This window comes from Danaus plexippus (genome assembly GCF_018135715.1).
Source record: "Danaus plexippus chromosome 22 unlocalized genomic scaffold, MEX_DaPlex mxdp_33, whole genome shotgun sequence".
NCBI classification, from domain to species: domain Eukaryota; kingdom Metazoa; phylum Arthropoda; class Insecta; order Lepidoptera; family Nymphalidae; genus Danaus; species Danaus plexippus.
In genome coordinates, this window is record NW_026869856.1 from 1,284,026 (window position 1) to 1,297,703 (window position 13,678).

Genomic DNA, 13,678 nt, shown 5'->3' on the forward strand with positions numbered 1-13,678 from the left:
TGTTTTATATGTATACAAATGATAAATTTTATTAATTATTTACGATGTTTCCTGTAACCTTGTCTATGGTTAGCTAACTTACTATTATATTATAATGGAATAATTGTTTAAATATATATAAGTAAATTAAAAAAATATTTAATTTAAATTCAAATTATTACCGTTATTAGAAAGCAATATCAAAACGCTAAATGTCAAAGTAAATATTTTGACACTGATGTGAAATAAAATTTTTGACAACAAAATACCTCGAAACATTAGAAAAGCCGCCAAGTAGATCCGAAATAACTATAGGTAATTAAATTTACAAATTGAAAATATTTTATTGCTAAAATGAGTCGCAAGGAAGCTCTGTCATCGTTTATCCAACAAATTCACGGGCGACCAGTTGTAGTGAAATTAAATAGCGGTGTGGATTATCGAGGTAATATTTTATTGTGAATTAATGTGTCTTCATCTTTTTTGTTAAACATTATGAAGTTCTCAGTGATTCTTTTAACTTGTTTCCGCAACCAATGTAATACATATATATTTTATAGGTTATGTTTCAACAAAAATTTTCGCATCTTTTTTAACAATAATACTTTTATTTAAAGATTGTAAATATATATCTTCTGGTATTCACTATTTTAAAGCCTTCACAAGTTCTGAACTACAAATTGTTTATAATTATCTTCTGAATTCCCTATGCAGCCAGTACTGTTTATAATATTCAGTAATCACAGAAAAAATTAACAAACTACCAAACCTCGTTCACTGTAATATATTGAATGATTTATTTGTACACCATTAACTGACTCAATTATTATTAATTACAAGGACAGTCTTTGTACAAAGCGATAAGTTAAAAGGACAAACTTAATGACAAATTGATGTACATCATTACACATGCTTAAAGAACAGTCTTCTTTAAACGAAATAATATTTAAACACCTGCATGTTTCTTTACGGCATTCATTAACTCTAATTAAGAAAATTTTAGCAATTAACTATTTTATAAACATATTAAGTTTAACTCTTTATTATTTCAGGAGTTCTTGCTTGTTTGGACGGCTATATGAACATAGCTTTAGAACAGACTGAAGAATATGTAAATGGACAACTCAAAAATAAATACGGAGATGCATTTATAAGAGGCAACAATGTTTTATATATAAGTACACAGAAACGCAGAATATAAAACCATCTGTGGAATGCCGTACTCTGTGATTTAAAAGACTAAATATTCTCAATAAATCATATTAAATGTCTTTGTTGATTTTATATTTATAACCCATTGCCATGTCTCAAATATTTTAGACATAATAAGAGTGGAGACAATTTAAAAATCATATTTTTTTCTTCTTTATACTTAATGTAATAGAAGTATTCAGTAGCAAAAAAAAGCTTTGTGAAAATAAAAATTAATATTGAAAGTAATTGGTAGATATAAGATTTTGTTGCCTTAATTTGACAATATTATGCTTGGTAGTAGTGGAAGAAATTGTAAACCCTGAAATAAGTAGAAGTACTTAATTTTGGTTAGAAGTCTTTTTTAATCTTTGAAGATTTTTTAGGTATAATTTTGCAATCCTTATAAATTAATAAGTTATCTAACTACAACTGACACAAAAATATGTATTTAAAATTAAATTGTATATTTTTTTTAAAGAAATTCACTGGTCACCCAAAATCAGTGTGACAAGTTTAAAATTCCATGGCAACCTAAGTTAAAATGGAAAAATGTGCCAAGAATTAAACAAAATAAGTTGTTTCACACTGTTTTATTATATTCATGTTTATTTATATCATCTTGCTTATAAACTCCACCGTATGTATAATAAAAGTTTACTTTCCCACCATCCTAAAAACAACAATAAAAATATATTATTCGGTATTTGTTATTTATTCCAATCTCTTTTATTACTCACCAAATTCGTTTGAGGCGGACCGTTGCCATTTCCTAAATCAGCTATTAATCTTTCACCTTTATATCCATAATTGTTTTTATAATCGTCCCTATTATTTTTTCCCGCCTCAGGATTAAATGGTATGTCTACCCTATATCCCAGAATCTTAGGATTAAACAGGGGCGCCCAAAAACTAGAATATAATATGCAATCACAACACACGAGTACCGCCAACATGACCACCAATTTTAAAATCATTTTTACCGAAAAGTTTCTATTAATTCGAAAATTATTATGCTAAATGTACGTCAGGAAATACAAACGTTCGTATGAGAAATAAACTTAAGTTATTATGCCACTCGTACAAATAATTTTGTTTAATGTGTTAACAGTTTTCAAGGATTGTCATAAAGTAGCCTTTGTATTAAGGTCTAGTTAAACAGATCAACTTAATAAGAAACTTTACTTCCTGTATTTCCAATGTTAATGATAAATTTTTAACGATTTATCGATGAATTTAAAAACGTCTGTGAAGAATTTACTATGAAGGTTTTATATTAAAATATTTTTAGAAATATAAAAATCATTCGTCTCCTTAAAGGAAATCGATTATGAGTTATTCGATCCTAAATGCCCCTTAACGCATCCATCATAAAACTAGTTGTATAAAGCTTAAATATTTATTCTTAGTAGCCGACCTCGGCTAAATTACATGATGGTTTTTGTTCATCAACATAAAATAAATATATATTTACTCTTCTCATACATGAAAAACAACGACTTTTTGTTAATATCTTAAAAGTTCGAGTAACATCAATTTATCCTATTCGACTTCCTTAAAATAGTAAACGAAATTTGAAGATTGATTAAAAATCGAACGATGAACATTTTTATTTCGTATAGGAATCCTATTTTAGGACAGAAGTTTTTAAGAGTTAATTAAATTGCCAATTCGCTCTAACATTACAGTGATACATTATCTGCGCAAAATGAACTATTTTAACAAACACTTCCATTGATTTTAATGAGTATTTCAAGCCTAAAATTAACTATTAGTTTCCGAATTTCACTCTCATGAATGTCACAATTCATTAATATCGTCGCTAAGCAAAAGTTTATATATATTTTTTTAAATAAAAAATCGTCTATTCTATCTCTCAAGCAATTCTAAATACTGTTTTTACAGAGAGGTGAAATTATTAATGAAACTCGGACATAATTATTTACAATATTTATTGCTAATATAATAAAGATTTTATGTTTTTATAATGTTTACTTAAACAAAAAAACGAACCCATCTCAAAAAGAGTTTACAGTCTGTCAAAGCAATTGTTAACAACAATAAAATAACATTGCACCTTACTCCAAAGTACTAGATTACGTTCAAAATCCGTTGTATTTGTATGTACAAAGAAATACAGAATTATATAATATATATCTATAAATTAGTGTATTCCTTCTAAGGGTGAATACGATTTATATTGATATAGTTCTGGTCCACCGTAACCGTATAACAACTTTCCTTTTCCGTTCTCATCGTAGTATGGATACCGGTATTTTGGCCTGTAACAAAAAATGGAAAGTTCAAATATTAAATGTCATTTAAGTAAAATTATGACTTATAAATTATTTAGGCCTGTTTTATAGATATTTTTTATAAATAATATTATTGAAGCTAAACTTTTAATACGACTTCTAACAAGGTTACGTTAGAAGTTCAACGCTCCTGGGGTAGGGGAATAGAAAGAGACAGAGCGAGAGTGAATGGGTGCCTCATTTGTGAACTGTAATCAATGTTCACAAAGTTTGTCTTAAAGATACAATATGAGTTCAATGAAAATTGATTTCTACCCCTTCTAAATATCGAGATTTCCTTCTTCCACGCGGGGGGACTCCACACACTATTTATGTAATTAATTTACCTTTCAAAATATTGGAAGTTAGGTGCTCTTGGCTGCGGCACTATGGATTCTGTAGTTGTGAGTAATGAAAACATCATTACAACCTGTGAAAAAAGCCTTATTTATATAAATCGTTTCAATTTTAATGGTAATATTGTCTGAATACAATTTAAATGAATGCTAAAATTATCACTAAGTCCAAAGCTTTGTTTTCTTTATACGTAAGTTTGACTCTGTATGAAGTAAAGAAAAGCAGTCTTAAAATCTAATTAATTGTACAATAGTATATGAAAAACAAAATTTATATAAACTTAATATTGTCAATAAGTACTCTCGTTAATTTCATATTATATTTAATTTCACTAAACATAAATATTCAGAATAAAACGAATTTATTACAGCTATTTTATAATCTTCAGCCGAATGTTTAACCTAAGTAATTTAATTCTTAGTTATATTTTGTGGTAAAATACAATACTTAATAGAACAGTGCCATCTGTTGATGGATAGTAAGATTATAGAAAATTAAAATATCAACATTCAAAATCATAATTTTAATAAGAATATTACTTTATGACTAACAATTATTATATTTTCACATTAACGTTACATCGACAAAACTACTCGGTATTTACAAAAGGGATTATATTAAAAACTCAAAAATATTCATAAAATAAAGTTGAAATGGAACATTTTTAATATTTTAGGCCAATACGCTGCATATAAAATACTATTTAATTATATCATGCCAAAGTTGTTAACATAGTTATTTATTATTATTATTATCAGAGTTGCATTCAGACAAAAATTATAAAGTATTTTACCAATATAGTATTCTGTGTTACAGCCTTTTCATTTTAATTAACCTAGATACTGTAGCGACATCTGCCGAGCAGATTTGTGAATCTAAACCATTTAGGGTTCCACCCAAATACATACAGAAAAATTCAATCAAATCCGTTTATCCATATCGGAAGTGACATACACACGTACATTATATATATATTTTAAACGAAACATATGCCAATAAATAATTTTAATTTATACTCAAATATTTATTTATTATCATCAATTACAAAAGAAAAATTATGTATGAGAAGTGGCGTGGAGTATTTCAAATATTGTTATTTATAATAAAAAAAATAAACTTAAGTGTTTTTTTGTAATTTCAAATTAACCGCTTTTCATTAAATACATAAAGGTATACCCAATACTTACTCCAAAAACATTTTTTTAATTGTCTGTCTATTTGACAGACCGATTTTGGGAGGATTTGAGACAGAGATAGTCATTATCATAGGATGTAAATAATATAATTTTTAATCAACTTCATATAGGTGGAAGCTCTCAATTAAGTTTATTAAACTATTCGTGTTTAATTTTTATGAGCCAGCTTTCAAAAATATTTTCGTTAATAAAAATTTCAATCGGAAAGTCATTATTCTTAGGTATTACTATTGTCATCAAGTTAGGATGTGTTGAAGGGGCTTTCGAGAAAACTAATGATAAATAATGATCGCTGGTAACGGCTAGTTTAACATGAATATATATAACGGGATATTATAACACGCGTACGCGATTCAAAGCTGGTATTTACTTGGATAGATACATATATGAGCGGAAAGTAAATTTAATTCCTCACTATGTAGAACGAGGGCGTAGCTTCCTATTATTAGCTCAAGTGTAAAAAGTTTTTACATCTACTTACCATTATTAAGGACAATCTCCATAACTTCATTGTTATATCAATAAAAAATATCCCACTAATTCCAAACACAAGATTTTTTTTTTTAAATCACAGGCGAAGGCACAACCTATTCAGTATACGTACGTCACTGTATGCAGTGGTTACAAAACTGGTTGGATACCTCTAGAAAGTATGCTTTGAATGCTAATGACTCCTAATAACCTACTTACATTACAGACTTTTGAATTTTTTTGACCTTGGACGATTATTCAAAACAGCAAAAGGCTCAGAAATTTCGACTTTAAACTAGAAATGAAAAAGAGTTGTTTAACGAAGGAAATTGTAGTATTGAAAAGCAATTAAGACCCTTAAAAAAAGAATAATATAAGTTTCTTTTTACATCGATTAATTTAAAAACATTAGTTAGCTTCTAAAAAGTAACTTGTCTTAATTTAAAAAAAAAATACGTCGGCAAGCATTGACATAGATAAAAAATAATATTTCTTATTGCTGGAATACTTATATAAAGCCAGTAGTATTACGATCTTCGGCTTAAAAGTGAAAGTCAATATCGTCTACACGTTACATCACGACTTCTAGAATAATACAACGTCAGAAGCCGGCGTCGGAGAAAATTCTATATTCAAATTATATTTTATGTTCCATAGATGTACCCGAAATATTTATTTTAAGGAAATCAGATTGTATTTCCAATGAATATTTTAACATTAATTCATAATAGCTTATGCTATACTCACAAGAAATAAAAACTTCAGTTTTAATATAGATTTTTCAAATTTTCTTAGACATTATATATATATTTATTCAGTATATACACACGTTTCAATTAAAGTATACAATCGAACTTTTTCGTGCGATGTGATAGAAAAAGTGGGATATTTATAATCCAATATTAGATTTAATGTGCAGTATTTATAATGACCGAGACTGTTATATTAAAAAAAATACCAACGAAAAACCTCGGATTTACCAATGAAAACACATTTTAGATCCTAAATACTGTATCTTTCGTACAACTATATAGCTATATATAGAATAATTTTAATTCAAAATTATTTTTAAAGACAGACACCTCGTCGGCCCGTGATCACGGTTGCTGCAAAGTAACCGAAACGTCGGGATTATGTAGTTTTTTAAATAATAAAATCCGCGGAGTATATCCGAATAACACTAGTTTCATTTAAATGAATACTCGCGAAAATCTTAGATCTCATTATAAATTGTTTTTTATCTCCATTTTACCTAAAAAAGAAACATTTTTTTTTAATAAGATGCTTTATTAAAAAAAACAATGACTAGATATCATTGTACTAATAGTAACACAACAATATTAGTACAGTTGTCTTAAGTCTTAGAAAATGCCATAATAAACTATCCATAACAAAACAACTATTTGCTGCTAAGTGAATAAAATTGTGATTACAATACAAAAGAGATTTTATATATATACATATATATAATCTGTAAAAATTTAAAAGCTATTTCATAGCTTATACTTAAACACTACGTAGCATATATTCTATTCGAAACAATTTCTAATATCATCCTATAATATATTTATCACATTTAGGCTCAATTAAATTTCAGAAACAGCGCAACAGCGATTAGCACAGAGTAAAAATATATTTTCACTAACGCACTCGATAGTTTCTAACATTCGAATATTTCTTACAAATATTAATGCAGATAATATCTAAAATTTTATTAAGATTTTTTTTTTTATTTGATCCTCTAAATAGTAATCTCTGTTTAAGCTACACTGTCTTCATATACAGGATCGCTGCCACATTAGCTTCATAGATGCATAACTTTAAGCTGATAAAGTTTAATAAATCCTAATTAGCATATTTATGTATTTTTAGTAGACATGTATCTCGGGATCTCTATCACATATATCTCGGGATTTATCCTCGGGATATATTTGGTGAACTTTCCATCACTGGCTCGCTTCAACACCGAAGATACTCGACTCTCCAAAAGTAATCAATCACAAAACACAGTACTCATAAATGTGTTAAACAAACAATTGTCATTTAAATTAATATTCACTGCACTTGTAGTTAACCACATGTTCATTAAACTAAATACAGACAGTTCACAGTTTTTCATTGATCGATCTTCACAAATAACCTCTGTCCGTATACAATTAACTGTAAACCGTCTTTATGTAGTTTGAGGTCATACACGTGGTAAGTACATTTATCCACTTTGTTAACAATCAGGATGCACCACCCGGATGTATCTCGGGATTTATCCTCGGGATATATCTCAGGATTCATCATCCTGATGTCTCGACCGTCAATTGGCATGCGATATGCCCATCAATTGGCTCTGATATGTCAGATAATCCATGATTCTCTGTGACGTCGTCCGCTTCCTGACCAACATGGCCGCCGCTTGTTCGAACTTCTGCTGGTTCCGCCGTATGTAGGCCATGGTATCTGTGATCATGTTTTGTAATTTCTCAGGATTTATCTCGTCCATGGCGCACTCCTCCATCAAGGGTGGATTGAAGCGGTAGTAATTACCAGGCGGCAGCAGATCGTTCATCACCAAATGCACCCCTGTTGAATAACATTACATCATTATTTTTTAATTTATATTAAGTATATATATATTTCCATTCATAAAATTAGATACTGTAATTACTATGACTAAATATATTTAGCAAACAAATATACATATAAGATAGTATGTTGTGTCTTAAAAATAACTTTGTATGAAAAAATCTTATTATCTAATAGATTTTATGGTTTTAAACGGAAAGAGAATATTTTAGAGGGAAATTATGTATACCTTCTGTGTCTGTAGCTGAATCTAATATCTTGTTGAATTTGTCCTTCCAGCTGGTTCCAGAAGTTTCTTTTCCCAGGCCTTTACTCAACAGCTGGTAGTCCAGGTGTTTGTTCAACGCCTGTCCAGTACCCACGGATATGACTGTGCCGTTTTTGATGGTGTCAGCACCAAACAACAGCTTCGCTTCATGAAGACCAACGCCGGTTGGATTATTCACCATGATGCCGCCGTCCTGTTATAATTAATTTATTAACTTACAACTTTGTTTATGTTAATTTATATTTTTTAATTTATTTCCAGGTTACATAATATAATATTCAACAATCTACATAGTAATATATAATATATTTGCAATTCAAACTTTTTTAAGACATGACCTCTTTGTTGTGAAAAAAAAAAAATTCAACTAGGTACCTTCCCCTTTTTCATTTAAATAGTTTTCCTATCGCCATAAGTTTTTAGAGATTAGCGAACAATTCTTGAATTGGTTAGATCTGTTTTTTAGTACATTTTCTTAAGCAACTAAAATTATTTTAAACTTGTACACATATGTACATGTCTATTAATATATATTTTGAAGTCAACTCTTTTAATGTGCCTACCGAGTGTTCACTTGAGATGTACAAAATTATATTGTGTTGTTAATTTTTTTTAATGAAAACAGGAAGTGGTAGAAATTTATTTTTAATGTTTTTTTAGTGTTCCTTTACCATAAACCTTATTAACATTAGATACAAGTCAATATTTATAGCCCGCATGCTTTCGTACGATACGAAACTCCTTTAGCGCTCTCTTTTTACCCCCTCCACCGAGCGTTAAACTTTCAACGCAACCCTGTTGTCGCGTAAGAAGTTTCACTTCAATAAAATATATATTAAGTTAATATTATATTAACCTGATGCAATAGTCCTTGCAGTCTGAATTCCGTGAAGTAGGTCGGCGCGGCCGCTGACGCTCTGACGGCGTGCCAAAGCTGTGCTTTAGAACTACCAGCGAACACGGAACGGACACGGAAACCGCATTCGTATGTACGGAACAGGTACGGCGCCAGGCGGGAGCCGGAGTTTACTACACACGACACCAACGCCATCTGGCAACGAGAGGAGAGATTTAAATATTAATACTATATATAGTATACAGAGCTATATGGTATAAACATTAAATTAAACTGATGCAAAATTATTTAAACAAGACACTAATGATATATAGGAATAAAGAATTATGATAAAAATGTTATCTATTTATACAAATATATATATGAATCAAAAATAAACGAGCGCTGTTCGACTGGACACGGTAATAGGAGTATGTCAAGATCAGAGTTCATTAGAGGATTGTCACTGCGAACCTTGGTTGATATCAGCGACATCTATTACCAATATATGTGAACCAAAATAAAAAATTTAGTAAAACTCTCAATAAAAATAAAATTACTATCAACATATTATTCAAATCAACTTATAGACGTACCTTCGGAGTGTCGTGTCTGTTGCATTCAGTCAGCGTACAATCCCTTAGATTGTCTTGCAGCAATTTTTCCCAGGCGTCTGTGTCGTAATATGAATGGGTCCAAACTAATCTTGACGTACCTATAAAAAAAAACAAACTAGTTTATGACTGCGACTTTACACGCGTTAACCTAGGAGCTAGACTCGGAGGGTAATATATAAAGTGTGTTATATATATGGTAATCAACTGATAGCGCCATCTATCGTCTGTCACGTGACTTTTTACACAATGTAACTGTTACGCCCCATCTTGACTAACCGTACGTTTTTTGGGATAAAACATAGCCTGGCATATTCTGATGACTAAGCTATGTTACTGTAAAGTTTCATTAAAATCGGTATAGCAATTTTTGCGTAAAACACCAATATATATCCCTCCATCTCCATAAATTCTAGCATACATCATAATAGTATGATTCAATATCACTCAAACAAAGGATCTGTATCTTCAGGCCAATCTAAATAAGTTTGATTTGTAAATTGCTTCTTTCAATTATTTTTTTATTATTTTTCTAATAAAATTAGATATATATATATATATATATTTCATTATTTACTTATTGATATATTAACATATTCCTGAATAACACCAACCAAAAACCAATCAATCACACAAATTGCCATATAATACCTAATTAATATACACACACACTGCTTACTAGCCGCTAGTTAAATAAATTTCTACCAGTTATCCCTTTATTTAGATAATTAGAAAATTTAATGGGGCATTTTTTTATGACTATATTAGAATATCATTAGCAAAAATGCTTTTAAATTACGGATCAATTACATGGCAGTTTTAAATAATATGTGTACTTGTAATTACCTCCGATGAGTGAAGTGTTGCCAAACATTTGCTTGGACAACGTGTGGTACATGTGATTGGCCGTGTCTAGATTGCCAATGCCGCTCGCTGTAATAGTCATTAATATAAAATTAAAGTTGCATAAATACTTTTTTGAAGGCAATCTATAAACTTATGTACTAGACAAGAAAATAATAAATAAATATATATATATAAATATATAATTCTAGAATTTATTTAATTCTTTCTACAATCCCAACTGTTTATCTGTTTTCATATACTTTGACAATTTTAATAACGAGATCTAAGACTTTCGTTAGTATTCATTTAAAAGAAACTAATATTTTATTATTTACTACGTTTTTTTTTAATTTAAATTATTTTCATAAAATATCATTATTTTATCCGAGACGTCGGTTTTGTATAGCAAAAAAAATTATACAAAAACAATACACATGTTAGGTTATTTTAAATTACTTATTATTATCTATACCAACTCACCAATGACTGCAGCAATTATAGCGCCCGTGCTAACACCGATGATGTAGTCGAACAGATCCTGCACTCTCTTGCCGGTCAGTCTTTCTAGGTGTCTCAATATTTCTATGGCGATAATACCTCTGATGCCACCGCCATCTATTGACAGAATATTGGGACCGCGGCTCTTTACAGGGCCTGTGTGACCTAGGAGGGCGAGGGCCTGCAAAATATATGAAATAATTATATATAGTAAAGATTATATATTGTGTGTAGGTGTATCTTAGTCCACATATATGGATACCAAGCTATGCTAACTAAATTATTTTACATACATAAAAATTCAAACAATTTTAAGTTAATATTTTGACGAGCAGTCAAATAGATTAACTATGTGACATACCAGGCATTGCAACTTATATATCATTTTGATATTTTTTTCATTCTATTTGAATGTATATCTTATTTCAACAGTAATAAGATAGATTATAGCTTCACAAAACCAGATATACACAAGATAACAATGCATTAGATATTTTTTTCAATTACCTCGTTTACAATCCCGTTGACCTCCTTGTTTATCGGCACATCAATATTTTTCTTCAACTTGTGCTGTACTCTAAGAAATGCTCTGACAGCGCCTTCCTATAATAAATTAATTTTCTTGAGTAAATAAGTATAATCAGTTTAAGTAAAAAGCATAAATAATATATATGTATTTAATTACTATAGCAATAATCTTATCAAGCTAAAATTTCTCGACCAGATATTTTATTTATGTTAATAAAAATTAAAAACGCTTCATATTTAAATCCTGTCTTAGTTATTATCCATCACATCAATCATTGTCGATGAAAGTCTCATCAAAATAGATACAGCGGTTGCAGATATTAAACGTAACAAACGGATAGACAAAAAATTTATTTTGATGTAAATAATACATACCTTAATGGCATAATCTCGTGCTTCAGGATACTGTTGTAAGTGTTCTATGAAATGCTCGCTCCTCTTAAGCAAACACTCGGGCGTCTCGGCCATTACTATGGCCGATATGACATAAGCTGTTCGTGAATGTATTGATGTCTGCAAACAAATAATTCATAAGTATATCAATGAGAATCCTTCCTTTAATCAATTATTTTCTAAACAGAACAGATAAATAATATATTAATTGTAAATTAATTATTGACATATTCTGTGATCATATTTAAAATTATTAATTTTTTTTTTTTTTTTAATTATAAATCATGTGTATGCGAAAAAAAATACTAGAATTTGTATTGATAGATAACATTTCTCCTATTTCCATTTTTTGACACTATCTTAGTGATAACATTGCTGTGGTCGATCATGCATAAATAATGTGTCCACCGTACCCAACAAATACTATATTGACATAAATATCTCGCTATCTATAACTCGGATAGGCATTTCAACTTTTTCACTATTATATATAATTCAAGCGACCTCATAATATCGTTATTTACATAAAAGATAAGTGAATAAAAAAAAATACTCGATAATTGGTTAATGTTGAATATGATTATGACCAACCTTGGAGACGATCGGTTTGTTGGTTTTCCAGTTAGATTCCGATATGTTACCGAAATGCAAATCCTTTCTCAACTTAAGGCCTTCCCAGATACCTTTGAAGGTGATATCCTTTGTATCAGAGCCTATCGTAAAGCCATCTTGATTAGTCTTCTCATCCTTATCAACCTTTTCCTTGACTGGTAGCTTCGTATCTGTCTCTTGGACTGTTGTTGTATTAACTTTGTGTTCCAAAAGCTTAGGCTCGTTTTTTACGTCTTGGTTCAACTTTGATGTAACTGCTCGTTCAAATTTCTTTATTAAGTCTGAAGTGATTGATAAAAGTTAATATTTGAAATCATATGTTTGTGAAGTGCTTAATATTAATTTAAATTGGAATAAATTAAAAAAATGCTGCGCGTGGGTAAAATTTAAAATTCTATAGTGTTAGTGAATGTTATCAAAAATATATATAATGATAAATAATTTATGTATATATGTACTTACTTTCCCATTGTTCGGGTGTAGCTGGCTTGATTCTTTGTACCAGTTTTTCTACTTCAGCGTTCAAGTTACTTATAGAAAGATAGTGTCGAATAACTCTCCACTGACCGCCTAAAGACGACATTTTTACTTAAAGAATAATTAATTTGTAATTCTATTTAATTGGTTTTTAAATCACGTTAAAGTTGTTAGATATGAAACTCAAATCACGTAGTGAACTTGTTTGACACGGAAACTGTTTTAAGAAAAGTCTCGAACCACGAATAACACTAAAAGAGTCCAAATTTAATAACACATATCACCAAACAGCGAAGATTCGCATAATCCATTGGCAAATATATTAAAACACTAATATTATTTTTAGATCAATGACAGCCGAGCGCAGTGACGTCAAATCGCGCGATCAGTTCTACCAACATAATAGTATCAAAATAAACAAGAATCATCTGCGCAGTCCGTTCACTTTGGACCTCAATAAAATTTTATAACTTCCTACAATATTATATTTTGTTAGCTTCGTTACTTGTTTTCAATGCAAGAGTTGATTTTGTACTAAGACA

At 29.6% G+C, this 13,678-nt stretch overlaps 4 protein-coding genes across 4 annotated transcripts; 1 reads left to right on the top strand and 3 right to left on the bottom strand.

Moving 5' to 3' along the window:
* Window positions 1–221: 221 nt before the first annotated feature.
* LOC116773591 (U6 snRNA-associated Sm-like protein LSm6) lies at window positions 222–1,250 on the top strand. Its single transcript, XM_032666074.2, has 2 exons — window positions 222–424; window positions 1,032–1,250. Exons 1-2 carry the CDS (start codon window positions 334–336, stop codon window positions 1,178–1,180), a joined length of 240 nt encoding a protein of 79 aa, XP_032521965.1. The 5' UTR covers window positions 222–333; the 3' UTR covers window positions 1,181–1,250.
* Window positions 1,251–1,748: 498 nt separating this feature from the next.
* Window positions 1,749–2,421, bottom strand: LOC133320424 (uncharacterized). Its single transcript, XM_061528867.1, has 2 exons — window positions 1,911–2,421; window positions 1,749–1,843 (listed from the first exon to the last, which is right to left on the bottom strand). Exons 1-2 carry the CDS (start codon window positions 2,145–2,147, stop codon window positions 1,754–1,756), a joined length of 327 nt encoding a protein of 108 aa, XP_061384851.1. The 5' UTR covers window positions 2,148–2,421; the 3' UTR covers window positions 1,749–1,753.
* Window positions 2,422–2,874: 453 nt separating this feature from the next.
* On the bottom strand, window positions 2,875–5,676 carry LOC116773592 (uncharacterized). Its single transcript, XM_032666075.2, has 3 exons — window positions 5,499–5,676; window positions 3,812–3,894; window positions 2,875–3,452 (listed from the first exon to the last, which is right to left on the bottom strand). Exons 1-3 carry the CDS (start codon window positions 5,526–5,528, stop codon window positions 3,335–3,337), a joined length of 231 nt encoding a protein of 76 aa, XP_032521966.2. The 5' UTR covers window positions 5,529–5,676; the 3' UTR covers window positions 2,875–3,334.
* A 1,104-nt stretch (window positions 5,677–6,780) lies between these two features.
* Window positions 6,781–13,678, bottom strand: LOC116773471 (calcium-independent phospholipase A2-gamma-like). Its single transcript, XM_061528844.1, has 10 exons — window positions 13,122–13,678; window positions 12,639–12,940; window positions 12,030–12,167; window positions 11,634–11,729; window positions 11,109–11,307; window positions 10,629–10,715; window positions 9,765–9,883; window positions 9,190–9,384; window positions 8,295–8,526; window positions 6,781–8,062 (listed from the first exon to the last, which is right to left on the bottom strand). The coding sequence occupies exons 1-10, from the start codon at window positions 13,240–13,242 to the stop codon at window positions 7,797–7,799; spliced, it is 1,755 nt and encodes a 584-aa protein (XP_061384828.1). The 5' UTR covers window positions 13,243–13,678; the 3' UTR covers window positions 6,781–7,796.

What these genes read in the sequence shown, in the direction of transcription:
- LOC133320424 (XM_061528867.1), bottom strand. Translation starts at nt 2,147, where the DNA reads ATGATTTTAAAATTGGTGGTCATGTTGGCGGTACTCGTGTGTTGTGAT. An exon ending in GTCCGCCTCAAACGAATTTG is followed by an intron (nt 1,844 to 1,910) that starts GTGAGTAATAAA and finishes TGTTGTTTTTAG; the next exon opens with GATGGTGGGAAAGTAAACTT.
- LOC116773471 (XM_061528844.1), bottom strand. Translation starts at nt 13,242, where the DNA reads ATGTCGTCTTTAGGCGGTCAGTGGAGAGTTATTCGACACTATCTTTCT. An exon ending in TCAACGGGATTGTAAACGAG is followed by an intron (nt 11,308 to 11,633) that starts GTAATTGAAAAA and finishes TATATTTTGCAG; the next exon opens with GCCCTCGCCCTCCTAGGTCA. An exon ending in TATAATTGCTGCAGTCATTG is followed by an intron (nt 10,716 to 11,108) that starts GTGAGTTGGTAT and finishes TGACTATTACAG; the next exon opens with CGAGCGGCATTGGCAATCTA.
- LOC116773592 (XM_032666075.2), bottom strand. Translation starts at nt 5,528, where the DNA reads ATGAAGTTATGGAGATTGTCCTTAATAATG. An exon ending in GGAGATTGTCCTTAATAATG is followed by an intron (nt 3,895 to 5,498) that starts GTAAGTAGATGT and finishes CTTTTTTCACAG; the next exon opens with GTTGTAATGATGTTTTCATT. An exon ending in AACTTCCAATATTTTGAAAG is followed by an intron (nt 3,453 to 3,811) that starts GTAAATTAATTA and finishes TTTTTGTTACAG; the next exon opens with GCCAAAATACCGGTATCCAT.
- LOC116773591 (XM_032666074.2), top strand. Translation starts at nt 334, where the DNA reads ATGAGTCGCAAGGAAGCTCTGTCATCGTTTATCCAACAAATTCACGGG. An exon ending in TAGCGGTGTGGATTATCGAG is followed by an intron (nt 425 to 1,031) that starts GTAATATTTTAT and finishes TTATTATTTCAG; the next exon opens with GAGTTCTTGCTTGTTTGGAC.